General features: G+C 41.8%; 1 protein-coding gene across 1 annotated transcript in view; it reads right to left on the bottom strand.

The window, feature by feature from the left end:
- SNX9 (sorting nexin 9) overlaps positions 1–22,471 on the bottom strand; it is a 290,347-nt gene that overhangs the window by 58,794 nt on the left and 209,082 nt on the right. The window contains exons 7-8 of the mRNA XM_011976425.1: positions 7,295–7,466; positions 2,013–2,160 (exon numbers count right to left, since the gene is read on the bottom strand). Of these exons, the coding sequence (XP_011831815.1) occupies positions 2,013–2,160; positions 7,295–7,466 (320 nt within the window). The remainder of the gene's footprint in view (positions 1–2,012; positions 2,161–7,294; positions 7,467–22,471) is intronic.

Genomic DNA, 22,471 nt, shown 5'->3' with positions numbered 1-22,471 from the left:
TGTTAATACTTAAAAACAATTTTTATAATTGTTTTAAGTTTAAGTGACTCATTTATACATTAGTAGAGTTAAATACAAATACACCGGGTTTTAAACTGTTCACAGCACTACACAGAGACGGAGATGCCTCACAGGCACAGGTTCAAGTTAGGACTGCGTTCATGTGGTTTCAACCTGGAATGATATTTTAGAGCAGAAAGAATTCTTAAAGCCAACCTCCTTGCTTCCGAGATGAAGAAACTGAGATTCCAACAGGTCATGAAACTTGCCTAAGGTTATAAGCAAATCAGAGAGCAAGAGTGGAGCAGAGGAGAGCACCAAAAACTAGAGTCAGAGACCCCCCAGGCATGAGGGAACCTCACTGATCAGCCATGAAAACATGGTCGTTCATTTTTCTCAGTCTCTGCTTCTTTTGTTTTCAAAATGGGGTTAATTTATATGAATTTTCAATATACTTGATATTCACATCTAAAGAACAGCTGACAATGATGCACATCACTACTGACCACGACTGAAAACTTCAAATTTGACTCTGAAACAAGACACAGTTGACTAACAAGACAGAGAATTATTCATTTTATTATGCATGCAATTGAGCAGGAATATATATAATGGAAGAAACTGGATTAAGAGGCAGCAAAAGCGTGCAGTCAAAAGAGAACGCATTTAATCACCAAAGCTATTTAAATACACTTTGGAGTACTTGTAGGACTTATTAAACTACATCTAGACCTAGATCTTGATGTCTAAATATATGTCAAATGTTATGTTTTTAATTTTTCCAGACACAGATTAACATTCTTTGATATCTGCTTTGAATCATGGACTTGGAATATTGGGGAAAAGTATTAGTCATTTCATAAAATAAACTAAACATAACTGCTGGAAGAAGAGTACTTGAAAATTCTGATGGAAGTCATAAATTATTAATATATCTCCTTCAAGCTACACAGGCATAAACTACAGCCTTATTTAGGTCTCTCCAAAGAATCCTACAGTGCTATGTCCACGGTCACGGTGCCCACATGCTTTCCTGTTAAGTAGGGTATCTACAAGTACTGTTAAAAACCTTTTTTTTTTTTTGGCTAGGTGCGGTGGCTCAGGCCTGTAATCCCAGCACTTCGGGAGGCAGAGGCGGGTGGATCACTTGAGACCAGGAGCTTGAGACCAGCCTGGCCAACCTGGTAAAACCTTGTCTCTACTAAAAATACAAAAATTAGCTGGGCATGGTGGCACGCATTTGTAATCCCAGCTACTCAGGTGGCTGAGGCACAAGAATCACTTGAACCGGGGAGGTGGGGGTTGCAGTAAGCCAAGATCGCAGCACTGCACTTCAGCCTGGGTGACAGAGGGAAACGCCTGTCTCAAAACAAGAAAACAAAACAAAATACAACACTTTTTTTTTTGTTTTAAATCTAAGAGAAACCTAAGCTAAAACAAAGCTCCCGACCACGTTTTTAGGCGCAGGAGCTGAGAACACGGGCTTCGGCGCCTGAGGGCCTGGTTTCCTGACTGGAACACTCGGGTGTGTCTCTCTGGGCATCAGTTTGCCTGCAGTAAAACAGGGGTTTTATGTACCACAAAGGATACGAGGGCCACATGCAAATGATACAAACCACTCTGCACAATGTCTGGCACATGGCAAGTGATTAATAAAATAGTAAAACATTTAAAACAGAGTTGCTATTACTTTTTTTTTTTTAGCTTTCCTGTGACATTAGCAATGAAACCTTAATATGTCATAAACTGATAAAGGTAGAAGTAATGAAAATAATTGGGAAATCATCAAATAAAATAAATATTTCACTTATTAACCTTGTAAAACAAAAATCTTTTTTTTTTTTTAAGTAAGTTTCTCAGTTAAGATCCAAATAAAAATAACTGAATCATATCCAAAACTTAGGAGATCACTGGAAAGGGAAAAAGCCAGCTGCCTCTTTTTATGGTATATGCTTTGTATTACTGTTTACTTCTACTACGGCCCTGGTTCCCCAGCTCCCCTTTAAACTTACTTGTTAAGGGGAATTTTCATGGATGAGGAGCTGGCACGACTGTTTCCTCGCTGAGAGCCGCCTGCATCGGCTGATTCTGAATCCTTAAAGTAGGAAGAGGACTTGGGCCCGTCCCAGTCTTCATCCCAGTCATCATCATCACCAGTTGCTACAGGTGAAAATGGAAGATCATCAGTTAAAAAAAAGAAAAAAGACCAAAACGAAAATGAAATTGTTTAATTTTCTGATAGTAACTACCTACTGGGCAAATCAATTTTTTTTTTTGATGGAGAAAAGGGTATAATATAGGAGTATAATATGGATGTTAAGAGTAATGGCTTTGTAGTCAATTTTAAGGCTTGAATTACAGATTCTTTTAGTGCAAAACACAAATCAGAAGCAACTTAAAAAGGGCTGTCAGATTAATTTTTAATTTTTGACAAGGGCACCAAGATGACACAATAGAGAAAGGGCAGTCTTCTTAGTAAGTCGTGCTGGGAAAACCAGGTATCTACATGCAAAAGAATAAAACTGGACCTTGTCTTATACCATACACAAAAATCAACTTAAAATAGATTACAGACCTACATGGAAGACCTGAAACCACACAACTCCTAGAAGGAGACACAGGTGAAAAGCTCCTTGGCGCTGGCCTTGGCAATTGTGTTTTTGAATATTACACCAAAAACGCAGGCAACAAAGTCAAAAATAACAAGTGAGACTACAAGAAACTAAAAAGCTTCTGAACAGCAAAGGAAACAATCAAAATGAAAAGGTAGCCTATCAGCTGGAAGAAAATATTTGCGAGCCATGTATCTGATAACCTGTTAATATTCAAAACATACAAGGAACTCGCACAATAGCCAAAAAAAAAAAAAAAACCTCAATTAAAAAATGGACAAAAGACCCAAATAGACATTTTTCCAAAGAAGACCAAAAAAATGGCCAAGAGGTATATGAAAAGGCACTCAACATCACTAATCACTAGGGAAATGGAAATCAGAATCACAGTGAAATATCATGTCCCACTTCTTAGGATGGCTATTTTATTTTATTTTATTTATTTTATTTTACAGACGGAGTCTCACTCTGTCACCCAGGCTGGAGTGCAGTGACGCGATCTCAGCTCACTGCAAGCTCGACCTCCCGGGTTCTCACCATTCTCCTGCCTCAACCTCCTGAGTAGCTGGGATTACAGGTGCCTGCCACCACGCCTGGCTAAATTTTTTGTATTTTGTAAAAATTTTGTATTTTATAATACGGGATTTCACCGTATTAGCCAGGATGGTCTCGATCTCCTGACCTCGTGATCCTCCCACCTCAGCCACCCAAAGTGCTAGGATTACAGGTGTGAGCCACCGTGCCCGGCCTACTTATTTATTTTTTGAGACAGAGTCTCGCTTTGTCACTCAGGCTGGGGTGCAGTAGCATAATCTCAGCTCATTGCAACTTCCGCCTCCCAGGTTCAAGTGATTCTCATGCCTCAGCTTCCCGAGTAGTTGGGATTACAGGCACTCACCACCACGCCTGGCTAATTTTTGTATTTTTAGTAGAGATAGGGTTTCAACAATGCTGTCCAGGCTGGTCTTGAACTCCTGACCTCAGGTAATCCGCCCGCCTCAGGCTCCCAAAATGCTAAAATTACAGGCATGAGCCACTGCGCCCGACTGGATAGCTATTATTTAAAAACTCAAAAGATCATGAGTGTTGGTAAAGGTGTGAAGAAAAGGGAACCCTTGTACAATTTTGATGGAAATGTAAATTGGCACAGCTGCTATTGAAAACAGTATGGAGGCTTAAAAAATAAAACTATAACTAACATATGACCCAGCAACTCCTCCTCTCCTAGGTATATACGCCAAAGAAATGAGAGCAGTACCTTGTAGAGATATCTGCACGCCCATTTTCAATGCAGCATTATTTGCAATTGCCAAGATAGAGAATCATCCTAAGTGTCTGTCAATGGATGAAGGAATAAAGAAACTGTAGTATACACATAAAATGGAATATTATTCAGCCTTAAAAGGAAATCCTGCCATTTGTGACACCATGGATGAACCTGAAGGACAGTAGGCTAAAGGAAATAAGCCACACACACAAATAAAAATACCGCGTGATCTTACCTACATGTGGAACTTTTAACAGGTCTTTAAAAAATCTAAAAAACTTATAGAAGCAGACAGTAGAAGGGTGGTTACCAGGGGCAGGGACAGGGGGAACTAGGGAGATGTAGGTCAAAGGTACAAAGTTGCAGTCATGTAGGATAGTCTAGAGATCTCATGTATAGCATGAGGGCTACAATTAATGATATTGCATTATATATGGGAAAGTTGCTGAGGGAGATTTTAGGTGCTCTTACCACACACACCCACTTGCACATACACATGCATGTGCGCACACACACGTGCACACACACACTTAGGTAACCATGTGAAGTGAGGCATATGTTAAGCGCTTGACAGTAGTAATGATTTCACTATATACATGTATATTACATCACTCTGTACACCTTAAATATAGCTACTTTTCTTTTCTTTCTTTTTTTTTTTTTTTTTTAGACGGAGCCTTGCTTTGTCGCCCAGGCTGGAATGCAGTGGTGCGATCTTGGCTCACTGCAAGCTCCACCTCCAGGGTTCACGCCATTCACCTGCCTCAGCCTCCCGAGTAGCTGGGACTACAGGCACCCGTCACCACGCCTGGTTAAATTTTTTTGTATTTTTAGTGGAGACAGGGTCTCACTGTGATAGCCAGGATGGCCTCGATCTCCTGACCTCGTGATCTGCCCGCCTCGGCCTCCCAAAGTGCTGGGAATTACAGGCGTGAAAATACAGACAATTTTTTTAAAGGACTGTCAGTCCAAGTCACTTCAGATAAATGCAGACTATAAGAATGTTAAGTGGTACACAGGAGAAAAGACTTCTAGAGGCCTAGACACTGATACATCTAGTCTTATACATTTACAAATAAGCAGAATACCCTTTAATTCTAGAGGCTTGGGGAGGACAAAAGGGACGACAGATCTTTGAAAAGCAGCTGTTTAACACTAACAATAAAGGGGAGAGAAGGGCAATGAGGGGGACATTAAAAAGACCGGGTTGGGGTATGGGAGAAAAAGGGAAAGAGAAAAAGATGAGAGTGAAGAACTAATTAAGCAGCATCAGTAGCTACTATTCTGACAATAACCCCCGTGTCAGATAAGGTGCTGTCGGCTCTCCTCCTCTTGCTTCTTCCCCCATTCTAATGGCCTGAGTGTCCTTTAGTGTCAGACCCTAAGAGTGCCACTATGGAGAAGCTGAGAGACAAATGCCACATGGGAGAAGAACAAACGGTGAGAAAGATGTGGGCCAAGTGACCACAGCGCCAGACACCAGGAGTCTCTCAATGCTTCTACTCAGCCTACACCCCGGTCCTGCTGACAGGCAGCTCCTGTCCACAACTGCCAGTCTTGAGCCAGGACCTGCACCCTTCTTTAAGCTTACGAGTGAGGTCCTTGCTGTTTAGAACAGACATTCAATTCTTGGCCCAATGTGCTTACAGAGGAGACAGATTCAGAGATTGTAAAAAAAAAAAAAAAAAAAAAAAGGGAGACTATCTTCTTATTTAACTTCAGAACAGACATAAATGCCCTTAATTCCCAAATTATTTCCCATTCCATACATTTCTCTTCTGCCTCAGTATTTCTACTCATTGCCTAGTCAAACAGGAAGTTAAAACAGTGAATGCAGAGGTCTTAAACCAGCAGGATGAGCCACACCCCATCCACATACACTTGTTTCTGGCTCAAGATTTTAAAACAAATGTGTTAGCTGCCGAGATGTTAAAATGAGAAGGTGACAAACAACCAAGACTTCTCATCTCTCTGAAGACGTGGAGATCAGAACGTGGGCTCAGCTTCCTTGCAAATGCAGCGATCCACGGGCGACAGCAGGGGCCCTCAGCCTTCTGCAGCCTCCACCGCCCATTCTGCTTTTACTTTACCAACCCAGCATTTGAATCTGAGACTTCACATGGACAAGTAAGACTGAACTGAAGTTATAGTTAATGACCATCTACATTTGGATCCAGGTTTGCTACTAGTAAATAAGGGCAACTGCGAGCAGTTCTTTTGAATAAAATCTATTTTCGACTCAATGACCCAGAGTGGTATTGTGAGGTAAGAAACAGCTATCTGGTCTGTGTCCCCAGTTCCCAGCACAGTGCTCCTAAAACTCTTATAACTTCCTGAATGTTAGGTGTGCAAGGTGCATCTTTTGTTCTGATATTTGGTCTCTGACCCTGGCTCCTGACACAGACCTCCTAACCCTTGGGATTTCCCGGGTGGTAGGAGCATCTTTTGTTCGAATGAGGTGACTCCTGGTGGGATGGGGGCTGGTCAACAGAAGGACCAAGCCAGGATTAGAAGCTTGGAACTTCCAGCTCTACCTCCCATTCCCTGGGAAGAAAAGTGGGGCCAGAGGTTGAGTTAATAATCAATCATGCCAGCCAGGCATGGTGGCTCACGCCTGTAATCCTAGCACTTTGGGAGGCTGAGGCAGGTGGATCACCTGAGGTCAGGAGTTTGAGACCAGCCTGGCCAACACGGTGAAACCTCGCCTCTACTAAAAATACAAAAAATCAGCTGAGTGTGGCAGTGGGTGCCTGTAATCCCAGCTACTCAGGAGGCTGAGGCAAGAGACTCACTTGAACCTGGGAGCTGGAGGCTGCAGTGAGCCGAGATCACGCCACTGCACTCCAGCCTGGGCAACGAGAGCAAAACTCTGTCTCAAAGAATAATAATAATAATAATAATAATAATAATTGATCATGCCTATGTGATGAAACCACCATAAAAATCCTTGAGCTACAGGGAAAGAGATTCTGGGGTGCTGAACATGTAGGGGCACATGGGGCAGGGGAATGTGGAAACTTCGTGTCCGTTCCCCGTACCTCGCCCTGTGCACATGTCTTCATCTGGCTCTTTATTCGCATCCTATAAACTGTGCTTTGTAATAAACTGACGGTAGTAAGTAAAGTGTTCCCCTGAGTTCTGTGAGCTGCTCCAGCAGATTAACTGAACCCAAGGTGGGGGTGGTGGGCACTCCCTTGATCTGACTCCAGGTAGACAGTATCACGACGGTAGGACACTCAGTCGGTGTCTGCTGCACAGCTGCCTGGTGTGTGGGGCAATCTTCCCTTCCCATGCTGTGGTCACAACACTGTTCTGTGTTTTGCTGAGTATGGGAACAGCAAAAACAGTTTGGTCTTGCCTGTCTCTCCCGCTCAGCCATGGCAGGCAGGGCGGGATCTCGCACCCCTCTCCTCACCTGGTCCTTGGTAGGCCTGGGGGTGGCCGAAGGCAGTGTCCCAGTTGTTAGGAGTGTTTGTGCTTCTTTGGGCTCCAGCCCCCTCTGGCTGGGCCCCCCAGCCCTCTGAGCTTTCCCAGTTCCCGGATTTGGAGGCACTCCAGGCTGACCAGGGGTCATTGCCACTGCCAACCTAGTGAAAGGGATAAAAAGAAGGAGAATTTTTGTGACTTTTGGAAACCATGACTCAATTCAATAATGAACTGACATAAATGAACACAACAGGAGTGCTAAAAAAAAAATTTAATAGAAATGTATTCAAAACAACTTTACATACATAGTATTTTAATTTCCAAACATGTAGGAAAGCACAAAAGGTAGCATCAACCTAATTTTACTGATAGGAGCACATTTTGCCGTATTTGCTTAGGGACTTTGAAAACAGCAACAAGAAAACTATTAGAAGCAGCTAGAGCCCTCTCTTTCTTTCTCTCCAGAAGTAACCACTACTTTTCTGAACCTGTATCCATTCCCATGTGTGTTTTCATACTTCAGCTGCACATGTACACATTCACAAACAACTGTTCTATATTTTAAAAATTGGCCTAAAGGATGTCATACTGTATCTCTTCGCAAGTTTTTTTCCCCATTCAACATTATGTTTTTGAGATTATTCATGCTGATAATGAGGACCTATTTCTAACTGCTTTATAGCAATCTGTTGTATTTTTAAGCAGGTCTTTTAATTTGAAAAAGAATACATGTATAATAAAAAACTTCAAACAGAATAAAAGTATATGCAATTTGAGAAATATGCCTAACATCTTAAGATGCTAGTCATTCTAAGGAACTACTACTGTCAAAAGACACAAAATTACAACACATTGTGTTACAGATCTACTTGGCTTTTACTTGAGATTCATGAATCTGGGCAGTCTCCTTCCTACAGTCTAGAAGGAGCACTCCCACTGGGCAGGAACAGAGCACTCGGTTTTTAAAGATGGGTTAATAAGGAAATAGAACAACAGAAAGAAAGTTGACAGTTAACACCAGTTTACTTCAGGATACTTTTACGTAATGGTTAAAGCTGAGGGGACTCCTTATTATGCTAACTCAGGTAGACTGTGATCTCCTGTTCTCGAGAAAAAACCGGTTTTGGGACCTATCTACTTCCTTCAAGTTTCAGTTTGCTATGGAGCATCTAGCACAAGTGACTCCATTCTGGTTTGGCCTGGTCTGCTGGGGCCTAGTGCAGGAACTCTGAAACAGTGGCCTACTATAATTTTTGTTTCATGCTACTAACAAATTCCTTGTATATACTTACTCAAACATCCCATGGACAGAGATAGATCCTTTTGGTTTTTAAACATGTAAGTTGGCCTACATTATATTATTTTTGCTCAGGACTTTTTATTTTTCTCTTAACAGCATAGAACATTCTGCAAGGTACATCAGCACATATGGACACAATGTTCTTTCACACTGTCTCCATAAAATTCCATTGTATATATTTCCTACAACTTGACCAGTATATGCTGATGTTCATTTATCTTGTTTTCAGTCTTTGGGTACTATAAATAATACAGTGTGATCGGAGAGACCAAAATAGACACCCCTTTATCAACTAAGATGGATCCTAAGGTTAAGGGAATAGAGCAACTTTCTAAATTACTAGAGCTAAACTCACTAAGAACAGGAGCTATCAGACCCCTCCTAACTCTGATTTACAACTCAGACCAAGACAACTCTAACCGGGCAGATGACTGGCCTTAAAAACATTTTCTTCTTAAATCAACTGCAGGCCTTAAAGCCAGTTTCAGCAGCTCGCCGAGGCTGCGCACAAACTGTGTCTACAGTTCACCTTTTCACATAAAGAGCCCAAGTCCACCTCATTTTAATGCTAAAATCTCCCCTCAGAGTGAACAAGGATATATGTTACATATGTTTACCCACTGCACATGCTCTTAACTCCTCTCATACATATGTATCGCTTTGCCCCAAAACTCCTAAATATATGTGACTCTAGTGTGATACAGGCCCTGTGAGGCATAAAACCCAATGTGTCCCTTCATCTTCGGCACACACCAGAGAAGGTCTCTTCCCAGTCTGTACACTGTTACTGCCTACAAACCTCTCCTTTCTATTATCAGCCATCCTGGTGGTCCTTTAGATGAAAACTGCAATCCAAAAGGCCTCTGTGAAATTTCCAGAAGAAAAAATGCTAGGCTTAAGGAGACTGTGTATTTAGAACCGATGGATTTTGTCAAATTGCATTTCAAAGAGAATGCAGTTACATTCCCACACTCTGACAACTGTCACACTGAGGGGTTTTGTCTTACATAGAAAGGGACTTTCATACTTTTATTTAAAAAATATTTCTCAAGATGGGCGGATCACGAGGTCAGGAGATCGAGACCATCCTGGCTAACACGGTGAAACCCCCGGGTGCCTGTAGTCCCAGCTACTCGGGAGGCTGAGGCAGGAGAATGGTGTGAACCCGGGAGGCGGAGCTTGCAGTGAGCTGGGATCTGGCCACTGCACTCCAGCCTGGGCCACACAGCGAGACTCCGTCACAAAAAAAACGAAAAAAAAAAAAAATTTCTCTCCCATAATTCCTTCGAGTAATTTTATAGTTTAATTATTAATCTTACAAATAAAATTTTGGAATGGGAAATAGATGGCACCCAATCTCAAAGAATATTCCAGTAGAGAGTACACTTAGCATCTCTCAGCCCTGCCCCCACCATCCCACCCTTGAGGCAAATACAGTTTTTTGTTAGCTTGATTTTTTTTTTTTTAAACATTTAAATCTTGTATCTGTCTGGAACTGAAGTAAAACAAATAATACAGGGGCCGGGCACGGTGGCTCACGTAATTCCAGCACTTTCGGAGGCCGAGGCAGGAGGACCACCTGAGGTCAGGAGTTTTGAGACCAGCCTGGCCAACATGGTGAAACTCCATCCCTACTGAAAATACAAAAATTAGCCAGGTGTAGTGGTGGGTGCCTGTAATCCCAGCTACTTGGGAGGCTGAGGCAGAAGAATCACTTGAATCCGGGAGGCAGAGATTGCAATGAGCTGAGATCATGCCACTGCGCTCCAGACTGGGCGACAGAGGGGACTCTGTCTCAAAAAAAAAAAAAAAGGAAAGAAAGAAAAAAAAAAGAGAAGAGAAGAGAAGAGGAGAGAAGAGGAGAAAAGAAAAGAAAAGAATTCACGGATCCAGCTGAACATCTTGTCCTCAGTCTGTCACTGTAACACCATTTCACGAACAATTCATCTTTCCCCTATGATTTGAAATGTCGCCTTCACTGCATATCAGATTTGGGTCTATAGCTGGACTCTCTTGTTCCTTAGTGATCTATTTTGTACTAGTACCACACTTTCACAGAAAAACTATCAATACTTTAGCATAACATCTCTTAGTTCTTTATTTTAGCGTATAAACTTTAGCATCAGCTTAATATTTAGAACAATCTGAACTTTTACATTAGAATGTTGAGTTAAAATACTGATTTTCATTTGAATCACTGTTTACTGAATTCATAGAAAATGATTAATTAAAATTATTCACGCCTTTCACTCCACAATTTCGTACTAAATCTATTTCAGAGCATGAAATAGCAAGTCTTCCCCTTTGTTTTGAGTCTTATACACACACACACACACACACACACACACACACACACACACACAAATGGTGCTAGTTAAAAAAAGAAATATATTTGCAAGAAAATTATCCACCCTGTCTAATATAGCCCCTAATGTTGTAGGACACCCTAGTGGCTGGTCTGTTTCGACTCTTCACCAACCCACACATGGGGCAGACCGCTGGCTGTCACGTGCCAGGTGCATCAAAAACAGACCATATGCTTTTCATGTGGAAGTATGAAGTCATTCTACTGCCCTATATACCTCTAAGGAAAAAATTGAAGTTACTTGTGCTTTTACTCTATGTTAAATACTAAAAGGAGGAAGATGTTTCATCCACAAGGCTGTGACTTCTCAAACACACAGCTTACAAAGTGACATTCGGCTTCGGGATGGACTCTCAGATGACCCCAGTGGACGTTGGAAATGAAGGCGATCATGCTGAGGACCTGGCAGCCACACTTCAGCTAAGAGAAACCCTTCCTTCTACAGTTTTCTTGAAGGGAATGTAGTTTTATTCTCCTATTTTATTTAGCAATATATTCTGTGTCCTCCAAACTCTTAAGTTACAAGGTTTTGTTTTTCAAATAAGAACTTGAAAAGGTACCAAAGTTTGGGACACTAAGGACAGACTATCACTGGTATAGCAGCCTCAGCCTGGTTTCCATCAAGGACCGGCTGTGAAATGGAGGGGCTCGGAGGGCCACAGTCAGGAGCCTAGCGAGTTGGAGCTCCGTTAACAGCTCTACCTCTCGCCCGCTGTGTAACCTCGGGCTAGAGTTCAGAAGTGAGCGGCCTGGATTCAGAAGACTGCCAGAAGCTAAGTGAGGTACATCGCAAAGGAACACAGGACTGTGAGCTAGCACAAAGAGTGAATGTTCTCTGGGCCCTTCCAGAAGACGGTTCGGTCTTAGCAAACTGGCCAGGAAGGATTTTCATCAAGATGGAGGAAAGACCTGGAGGTGAACTATTCATAGCAACTGTCCTCAGAAAATTAAAATCTATTTAATTAGGGTAGAAACAAATAATACTTCTTTGAAAATCACTTGGTTAATACTTTATTGGTGTGTAATAACTGTCATACTAGTTGGTTATGTATACGATCTTAGTTCTCTACCTAGGTTATGAAATCTTTGTGGGTATGTTTATTTCCATCTCCTTGGTTTTTTTTTTCCCTGGAACATTATCTTGTTTCAACCCAACTCCTGCTGATAAGACGTTTCTCAAAACCCTACCAACTGGAGATCTTTCCTGCAGCCTCCGTCATGGCCCCTGGACTCACTCCCTCAGTAGATGGCCTTTTACTCCCCTGGCAGGTCCCTTCCCCTCTTATCTGTAATCAGTCACCGGCTTTCTCTCTGAACCCATCCTTTCCATACATTGGTCTCTGACTTCTTGGTCACAGACATCTTGTCACGGTAAAACCTGCCCTGCTTCTGGGCTGAGGTTTCCATCCTGCGGCGCCTCTCTGTCCTTTCCTTCCACCTTTCCCTCCTCTTCCTTTCTACTGAGCAGCATCTTCATCCGCTTTCTCTTCCCACCCCTTATTTTGTGAAGCTTTTCCTGACTTAACTGTCCATCATGGGTAATCAAAATCCCTTCATTAGCACTCACTGCCCCTGGAGTCAACTCCAAGCTTCCTGTGGCTCAATCAAGAGTCTCTTCAGCGCAGGTCCCAACTTTGCCTCGTGCTGCATTCCCCATTCTCCCCACCTGCCACCAACCTTCACTCTGAAGCTTTGAACTTCACACATGTCCCCAAACTTTTCCACATCTCTGCTGTTACTCACACTGTACTGTACTCTTATCTGCACACCTCATCTTCCTCAATTTAGCAAAGTCCTAGCCCATCAACAGGGCTCTGGCCTTCCCACAGCCTGCTGGCTGACATCCAGTCACCTCCTTTTACTTTCTTCATTATTTGCAAATTAGATGGTCAGTACCACCAGTGAATCGGGGGACAGCTCTGTCTTACCTGGAGAACGCTTCCCCCAAAAGATTCTCCAAATGCCTTGTATAAAGTGGCAAGGACTCAGATATTTTAAACGTGATGTTCTTGATCATTTGTATGAAATACACCCTACTCTTTGTCAGACCTCTAACCTTCATAACATGATCACCAAAAGGAGGAAATCAGATTTGTCTTATGTATACTAGTCTTTTTGAAAAAATTAACTTGTGGTAGATTGCAGAATAAGTGATTTTCAGCATGTGACTACAGAAAAAATGATTTTTGGCTGGGCGTGGCAGCTCACACCTGTAATCCCAACATTTTGGGAGGCCGAGGCAGAAAGATCACTTGAGGTCAGGAGTTCAAGACCAGCCTGGCCAACATGGTGAAACCCCATCTCTATTAAAAATACAAAAATTAGCTGGGTGTACTGGCAGGAGCCTATAATCCCAGCTACTTGGGAGGCTAAAGCAGGAGAACCGCTTGAACCTGGAAGGTGGAGGTTGTAGTGAGCCGAGGTCACACCACCGCACTCCAGCCTGGGCGACAGAGTGAGACTCTGTCTCGAAAAAAAAAAAAAAACAAAAGAGAAAGAAAGAAAAAAAGAATTTTTAGCATGTGACACTATGAGTACTCTTAAAATAACAGTGTCTGAGTTCTGAAAGTGGAATCAGCTCACCATAGAAAAGCTGGACGATACAGACAGGCACAAGAGATGGAGGGATGGGCAAATATGAGAGGAAGCAGGAGCTGTAAAATGGGAATAGTAAAATCCAGAAGGTGGGTATATGATTATACACTATGAAATTCATTTAACTTTTCTATGCTTGAAATTTTAACAAACATTGGAAAATGCAACAAACAAAATTGACATATACAATCACTCTTGTCTGAGCTCCATTAGAAGGAAACAGAGAAGGGCTGTGTCCATCAGGGTATCCTGCCATCTCCTGCTGCCCGTGAACATGGGGCTCTGGGTAAATGTTTCGTAAATTAAGTATGTGTTGAATGAATATATTCCTAAAGCATGTTTGCTTGGGTCTCTGGGACACATTTAAATCTATGTAATCACCACAGGTAGATGATTATGTCTGACTCTCTTCCTAACTCCTGCCCCAACTAAATCAAATGCTTCTTTAGGGCCAGGAGCAATATACTAACAAATTTGCTGGTTTAATGTTCTAAATTTAAAAGCTATCCTCTCCTCATAATGCAAATACAGAAATACATTTATGCAGGCTTTACATTGGGAGACTTATTTAAACACATTCACTCAAAGGATTTACAGCATTAGCTAAATTTCCTCAGAGTAGCCTGGCTTGTACTTGACTGCAGAGCCACTGGACCACAGAACAGACTGAGAATGGCCACGAGGGGTGGGGGAGATGGACATGCACACCCATGGTGGTGCTGTGTGGTGAGTGTAGGAAAGCTGCACATAGTACAAATATACAATATGGGATAAAAAGGGGCAAGACGAATCCTGGTACACTAGGTGGAGTTTAACTCCCTTTAGGAAGCTGTTGGAATTGACTCAAGTAATCATTATACCACATGGGTAAAGTGATTAAGAACTTTAATGCTTAAAGCCTGCTATCTGGGTTTGAATCCCAGCTTTATCACTTACCACTAGCCGAGTGGCCTTGGTCAATTTACTTAGCTCTCTTAGTCCCCACACTTATGTAAGGGGTATAACATTATCTTCCTGTAAGGATTAAATGACATAATGCATACAAAGCATCTAACACAACACCTGGAACATAGTATGCATTCGGTAGAGGTTATCTTAATATGTGAGGGCTCATCTAAAATATAAAGAAAAGAACAAAGACTAGCATTTCTTTGAGTAAATCCCCATCTAAGTAAAATACCTATTAGTTTATGCTATGCAAAAGATCAGACAGTTATATTCACAAATGGCTGCACAGCCAGGTCATATTAATAGAGACTTTTAATTGAAGAGATAACAGGCTTAAGATATCTTCTATTCCAGCCAATGTTCTGTTCCCTTCAGATACATAAAAGAGGAAGAAGACAGAAATATTTTTACCGTAAAGGTCAACAACAGCAACTCCTAATTCTTGGGACTTTCGGCACAAATATTTTCTGTTGCTACATGCTGAGATCTTGACTTTTTTCAAAACCTAAGCTTTACTGTAACAAACTAGACTATAATGATCTGGTTGAAGGATCCTTTGATGTCTGACTTTTTTTTTTTTTTTTTTTTTTTTGAGACAGGGTCTTGCTCTGTTACCCAGGCCGGAGTGCAGTGGTGCGATCTCAGCTCACTGCAACCTCTGCCTCTCAGGTTCAAGCAATTCTCCTGCTTCAGCCTCCCAAGTAGCTGAGATTACAGGTGTGCACAACCACACCCGGCTAATTTTTGTACTTTTAGTAGAGATGGGTTTTGCCATGTTGGCCAGGCTAGTCTCGAACTCCTGACCTCAGGTAATCCGCCTGCCTCTGCCTCCCAAAGTGCTGGGATTACAGGCGTGAGCCACTGTGCCTGATGTCTCTAACGTTGTTCTCCATCCCCACAACCCCTTTGGTCTCTCAACTGCAGACATTTGGTCATGCAATAATCCCCTCGGCTCCTTCACTCAGGTTTCCAATGCTGAGATGCCTCTTCTGTTTCTTTCTTTACACCTTCCCTTCCTCTCGAATTTCTACAGGACAATGTCTTCATTCTCCTCTTCTTTTCCCTTTCTCCGTGGTACCCCACTCCTCCTCACAGACAACCACAGAGTTAAAGACCTTTCATGAGATCTCACTGCCCGTGGGATAAATTCATCAACCAAGCCTCCTCTAAGAGGCCTCCATGGTGTAAATCCCCATGATCTTTCCAGTTCCTACATACTCCACATCCCACGTCACCACGCCCCAAGAAGAGCTCCTGTAAGACACTGTACCTGACATAATCACCTCACTTGGGAAAACAATATGACTTTTAGGGTTTATTAAATGTTTATTTCCTCTTGTGTTCAAGTTTGAAATTTACCTTATTTATGGAAGAAGGAGAAGGAGAAGGAGAAGAAGGTGGTGACTGGCTGAGACTTTCGACACAACCAATCTGAGCCAAAATATCCACCTTAAAATAAAAAAGGTGCCCAGTGAACAAGCGTGATAGAGCAGGTCAAAGTTTTTAACCAAAACCAGCACATTCATGGCAGGACCAAATTCTCCAGAAAACTCGAGCATGCCACTCACTCACAAACATTACATGCAAAAAGCCCCAATTGTGTAGCAATGGGTTATCTTCAATGCATTATATTTTCTAAAGTCTGTTGTTTGGTATCACAGTACAGTATTACTGAAGCCCTAAAAGTAACTATAAGCAGCACAGAAACAATGGAACAAGTATCAGGCAAGTCATACAGCCACAGAAACAAACTCCAGAGGAAAAAACAGAAAGAGCCAAGTTGTAAAAAGTGTTAATATTCTGACCCTTTTGCTTTCAGAGGCATTACACGTGTATGTGAGAGAGTCCAGACAAAATAAGCAAAGCCACCTAGTCAACTTGAAGCTGACCACAGAGCCACAAGTGAGTCCTACCAATCGCAGCTGTGAAGGACACAACAGCCCAGCTGGTCTGTGAACTCAGGAGCAAAGGCCAATGTCTCCTGGTGTGTGCTCTTAGGGGTCTAACTGGCCTACAATACAGCATCTTGTGAGAAGAGGTAACTGATACGCTTCCATGAAGCCAATCGATGGGTAAACTGCAGCAGATGTGTGAAGAGGACCACTCTGGAGCCCAACTTCCAGGCTTCAAATCCCAGTTCCACAACTGTCCAGTAGGGAAGTCAGTACTAAGAACATTTACATAGTGGATGACAGTGTCCTTTTCAGGGGCAACTCTCTTGTGAAGTAAGTGGTGGTATTATTCTCACCTGAGAGATGAAAATAAACTTGGAGTTGAAAATCAGTTAATATGCAAAGCAGACAACAAAGATGGAGTAACAGGGACTCAGTTTATGCTCCCATTGAAAACTAAAAAATTAACCAAAGCAGACAACAAAGATGGAGTAACAGGGACCCAGTTAATGCTCCAATTGAAAACTAAAAATATGATGAAATACAGGAAACTGTGTCCAAATCACTGGATACCAGGTAGTGAAGAAGTGATCCCGAGATACGGGAAACAGACAGAGTAAGCCTACAAGTGCCTGACCACTGCGTGGAGAGACTCTCCAGGCCACACAGCAGGCATGGAAAACCCACACAAAGCTCGGTGGTCTCTGCAGTGGGAGGAGACAGAGTCTGGGGAAGACAGAGACGCACAGAGAGAGCTCTGGAGACTGCAGAGGGCATTGCAGATCTGCACTGATCAGCCCGTCACGTGAGGGGACTACCCAAGGTCAGGGAAAGACACACACGAAAGAATCAAGAGTGCAATCCCTCACACAGGGCTATTCCCACCTGCCCAAATGGAAAACTTCATGATTCACGGGCATCGGGTACAATACTACCAAGGATTTGTTTCAAGACAGGGGCAAAAATATCCCTAAGCTAAATGTTGCTCTGGGCTTAAAAATAAAACCTGAAATAATCAGACTATTTCGAAGTAACTTAGGTGCATCCCAGAACAAGGCTCAAAAATGTTTATGGGAAGGCAAAAATTTCCAGCGTATAGCAAGGTGAAAATTGCAATGTCTGGCATCCAATCATAATTTACCAGGCATGAAAAGAAGGAAAATATGACCCAGAACGAAGAGAAACATGAAGCTGATGCAGTACTGACAGAGATGAAAGAAGTAGCGCTATTTAAGAGCAAGAGAGGTTTCAAATATCACTGAGGTAGAAGAAGAGCTAAATGGGCTTCCAAAAGGTGGTAACTTTAAGCACAAAGAAAAAAAAACAAAACACATAATTAAATCAATGTAAATCCATGTATCCATGCTACTATCAGAAAAAAGACAGGAATGCTTTCTTCACTGGTCACTATTTGTAGTAGCTATAAAACAACTTCTTACTTTGAAACCTGGCAATTAAGGAGAGGTGAAATTAGCCATCTATCCTGATTTCGAAATTGAAATTCGACATAATTAACTAGCTCCAGCTGATACAGGAAAGTCCTACTTTCTAGATGAAACCAGCTCAGTAAGTGTGGAAGGAATAACATTACTGATTCCGGCAAGGATTACCAACTGGTGGTAAACCATTACCATTTACATACAATTTACATCTGTATGTTTGTGTGTATACCCATGTTCACACAGAGAAAATAAGACAGACACCTAGTGTAAAGAGTAGTGACTGTGAAAATGGGATACTTTTCTTTTTGCTAGTCTGAATTTTCTACAATGCATATGTACTGCTTCTATAACAATAAAATAAAAGGTTACTTTACTAATTGTTCTTAAAGACAGGATGCTAATTAGCGACTGCTGACCACAAAAATAGTAGTTTCTGGTTTTGCTATATTTTTTTATGTTGTTGCATTCTGCTCCTCATATGACATCCCTGGGGAACTGGGACCAGTAAGAAACAAACCCTTACTTCTGACAACAACACCATGCAGAAAGTAGGGCAGGGGCTTGTTTGGATGACATGGTTAGACCTGACTCAGTTCACTGGTTTCCTAGTAAGCAGCTAAGACATGGCCTAAGAGGAAGGGCTCTCACTGCAGAGACCATGAGAACAGCAACTGTGGCGTGGCAGAGATGGGCAATGGCATCACGCCTTCTATCTGTCCGCACCGTAACCAAATCAGGCCTTGCAGGAGGGCTGGGTTTCAGAATTAATGAAAATGGTAACTTATATTTACTTAAAGTTGCTTTCTGTTTGGCTTTCTACCAAACGTGTACAAAGGGTATATGAAAGCTCAAAACATACTGTGAGTGGTCGCAGCTCTTATGGCCCACCTAATTCCTTCCAGTAGACACCAAACGTCCACCACAGGTCAACACAGATCATCCCATCTCTAAGTCCACCAGTTAAGAGGAGTTCCCAATCACAGGCTAACTACTCTCTATGTTATGATCTTGGGATGGGGCCCTGGAGGCATTCAGGGGTCCGCCTATCACCACATAAGGAATTCCTCACTGTGCCTGTCACATCCTTCCACAGCGCCTGTGATGCCGTCCCCTGGCCTATCGTGCCACGGCCCATCTTATGACTATACCACATGCAACTGTGTTAGAAGTAGGACTAGAAAGCAAATATCTGATTCTTAAACCGGAGAACATCTCAACCAGAATTTCTGACAAACATTTAACTCTTTTCCTCAAAAGGGCCTGAAGAGGTGATAATATTCTCTTACATAAAAAAGCTAACCACCTTAGCTCAAAATATGGAAGAATTTGACAGGTTTCCTGTTTCATTCTTTACAGATCCTTGGCTCAAAGGACATGATCTAATTCTACAGATGAACCTGTACTGACGTTAGAAAACCACTGATGGAACATAAAACTTGCACATCGTTTTAAAAACAAAGGTAGATCACAACAACAGACTCAGTCTATTTATAGCCAGTCATATCAATATTACTGATTGGGAATTACCAAAAGAGGTGAAATTATTTAACAAATCCTTTGTTAAGTCACATTCTGAACCTACAGATGTCAATTTCAGATGTTTATTTATTTATTTATTTAATTTTATTTTTTTTTTTGAGACGGAGTCTCGCTCTGTCACCCAGGCTGGAGTGCAGTGGCGCGATCTGGGCTCACTGCAAGGTCCGCCTCCTGGGTTCACGCCATTCTCCTGCCTCAGCCTCCCGAGTAGCTGAGACTACAGGTGCCCACCGCCACGCCCAGCTAATTTTTTGTATTTTTAGTAGAGATGGGGTTTCACTGTGTTAGCCAGGATGGTCTCGATCTCCTGACCTCGTGTCCGCCCGTCTCGGCCTCCCAAAGTGCTGGGATTATAGGTGTGAGCCACTGCGCCCGGCCCAGGTGTTTATTTTTTAAACAAACAGAATTAAAACAACAAAAGTTTCCTTAAAGTAAATGGATATTTGTATTAGCTTAGTGAGTCTACTTATTCGGATAGCTCAAAGTCCTAAAATAGGCAGCTTTGAGTACAGAATAGGATGGCGCTACAATTAGCAAATAGTTTGCTTCCAGACAGACCTAAGAGAAGTCCATGTGAAATAACCTTTACCCCGTTCTGATGACAGGATGGATGTATAACAATGCTGGCTGGTCCTTCAGCACCGCAGTTTTAAGGTTAAAAAAAAAAAGACTTTGCTTTAATAGTCTGTTTCCAGTTAGACAAAACAAACAAAACCCACCCTACATAATAAACTTCACCAGCATGCATTTTTGAAAGGTTCCTCAGATGAACAAAGCTGTCTTATGATGTCAGGGATCTGTGACAAAGCACAGAAGGTTGGTATTGGCAGCCTCATGCAGTTTTGAAGAAGATGTCCATACATCCTCTAACACTGGTATACGATCTTCCTTAAAAAGCCCTATTACCAACTAAAAAGAATTCATACAGGGGGTGGCAGTGAGAGTGAAGAGATGGAGAGAACCTTTTCAATAAAGTTCTGTAAAGAGAAAGTCTCAATAAGCAATTATGAGATGCCTAAGGCATAAGACTTACGTGAGTTAATGAAAATATAAGCACATCTAATACTGAACCTTTGTGAAGGTTTATCAATTTATTTTTAAATGGACTACAAAAAAAGGCCTAAAATGGCCTAAATATAGACTTTTGAGAACTAAGAAAGCAAAATGTAGTTCCAACATAAAATTACCATTGCCTTCCTCATCCTTTAACCAATAAAAATTCCTTTGTAACAAATATAATTACATGGAAAATCTCTGAAAAGAAAAATGTTATATCCTTAAATACCACTTAACTTCAAGCATTTGTTTAATATCCAAACTGTTTTAAAAAAATAACAATGCCAGAGGATTTTCTGTAAGAGAATCTTTCTGCTTTTGATTGGGTAGCCCGTCAGATGGGAGAATGACAGGCCAGTGATGGGACAGTTCCTAGTCCTGTGGTCAGTGTTAAGAACACAAACTTCTCCAAGGCAGGGATTCAGGAAATCTGTAAGTCTCTTAATATCTTACATTGTAAAGTACCTTTTGATGTATTTATATCTGAGAAAAAAAATTATTCAAACAAGAACAGAGTATTATGGTACAAAGTCTCTTATAGGTCATTGGGAATAGAAAAAAAGACAAATTCTTTGCTTATCAAGCTTAACAACTTACAAATAAGCAATATAATTTGTAATAAGAGTCACAAATTGTGCTAAGGGAATCCAGAGAAGTAAAACAGAAAACGAAAGGTTTTATAGAAGATGTGGTATTTGAGCTGAACCTGAAGAGATGGGCTTCTGAAAGACGGAAGGGTCACTCTATTATTCTTAGAAGAGCAAGCCGAAGGTACAAATTAAAGGTGAAACAGCATGGGACATATTTGGAGAATCATCAGTTTGCCTGGAGACAAATACATAACTTCAAGATAAGGTGATGATGGGTAGCCACACTGAGGCATCACAGAAATATAACCGAGCTTGGAAAAGTACCTCAACCTCAAATTCAGATGAATTTCTTCTACAATTTCCCTACCATGAACTGTTGAGCGTATGCTTGCATAACTCTGATACACAGAGACCTTCTCCTGGGATAGCCCTGCTGACATGTAGAAAATGATTGTTCCAGAAGGCAACAGAGAAGCCTCTGAAATTTCTTAAACTTAAGAGATGACACAAAAGCATACATCAGCAATGCTGAGGGTTTGGCTCCAGTCCATCACATTAAAGTGAGTCATGTGCATTTTTTCTGGTTCCCCAGTGTACATAACAGTTATGTTTACACTATACTGTATAAGTGTGCAATAGCATTATGTGTAAAAAATATATGTATCTCAATTAAAAATTCTTCATTGCTAAAAATTGCTAACGATCATCTGAGCCTTCCATTAGTCAAGCTGCACCCTTTTTGCTAAGCGGGGGCTCTTGTTTTGATGTTCACGGCTGCTGACTGATCAGGGTGGTGGGTGCTGAAGGTTGGGGTGGCTATGGCAACTTCTTAAAACAAGACAGTGAAGTCTGCCACGGCAACTGACTCTTCCTTTCATGAAAGATTTCTCTGTAGCATCTGATGCTGTTTGATAGCATTTTGCCCACAGTAGAACTTCTTTCAAAACTGGAATCAATTCTCTCAAATCCTCCTGCTATTTTATCTACTAGTTTGTTGTCATTTCAACGATGTTCATAGCATCCTCACCAGGAATAGATTCCATCTCAGGAAACCACTTTCTTTGCTCATCCATAACAAGCAAAAGTTTTATCAAGAAGTTGAAGCAATTCAGTCACCTCTTCAGGCTTCACTTCTATTTCTAGTTCTCTTACTATTTCTACCACATCTGCAGTTACTTCCTCCACTAACATCTTCTATGAGGGTTAGAATCTACTTCTTCCAAACTCCTGTTAATGTTGATATTTTGACCTTCTTCCATCAATCATGAATGTTCTTCTTGGCATCCAGAATGATGAATCCTTTTCAGAAGGTTTTCTTTTTTTTTTTGAGACAGAGTCTCGCTTAGTCGCCCAGGCTGGAGTGCAGTGGTGCGATCTCGGCTCACTGCAAGCTCCGCCTCCCGGGTTCACGCCATTCTCCTGCCTCAGCCTCCCGAGTA

The sequence above is a fragment of the Mandrillus leucophaeus genome, unplaced genomic scaffold (genome assembly GCF_000951045.1).
Source record: "Mandrillus leucophaeus isolate KB7577 unplaced genomic scaffold, Mleu.le_1.0 Scaffold166, whole genome shotgun sequence".
In the NCBI taxonomy this organism is placed as follows: domain Eukaryota; kingdom Metazoa; phylum Chordata; class Mammalia; order Primates; family Cercopithecidae; genus Mandrillus; species Mandrillus leucophaeus.
This window is presented reverse-complemented; position numbering and strand designations above follow the sequence as displayed.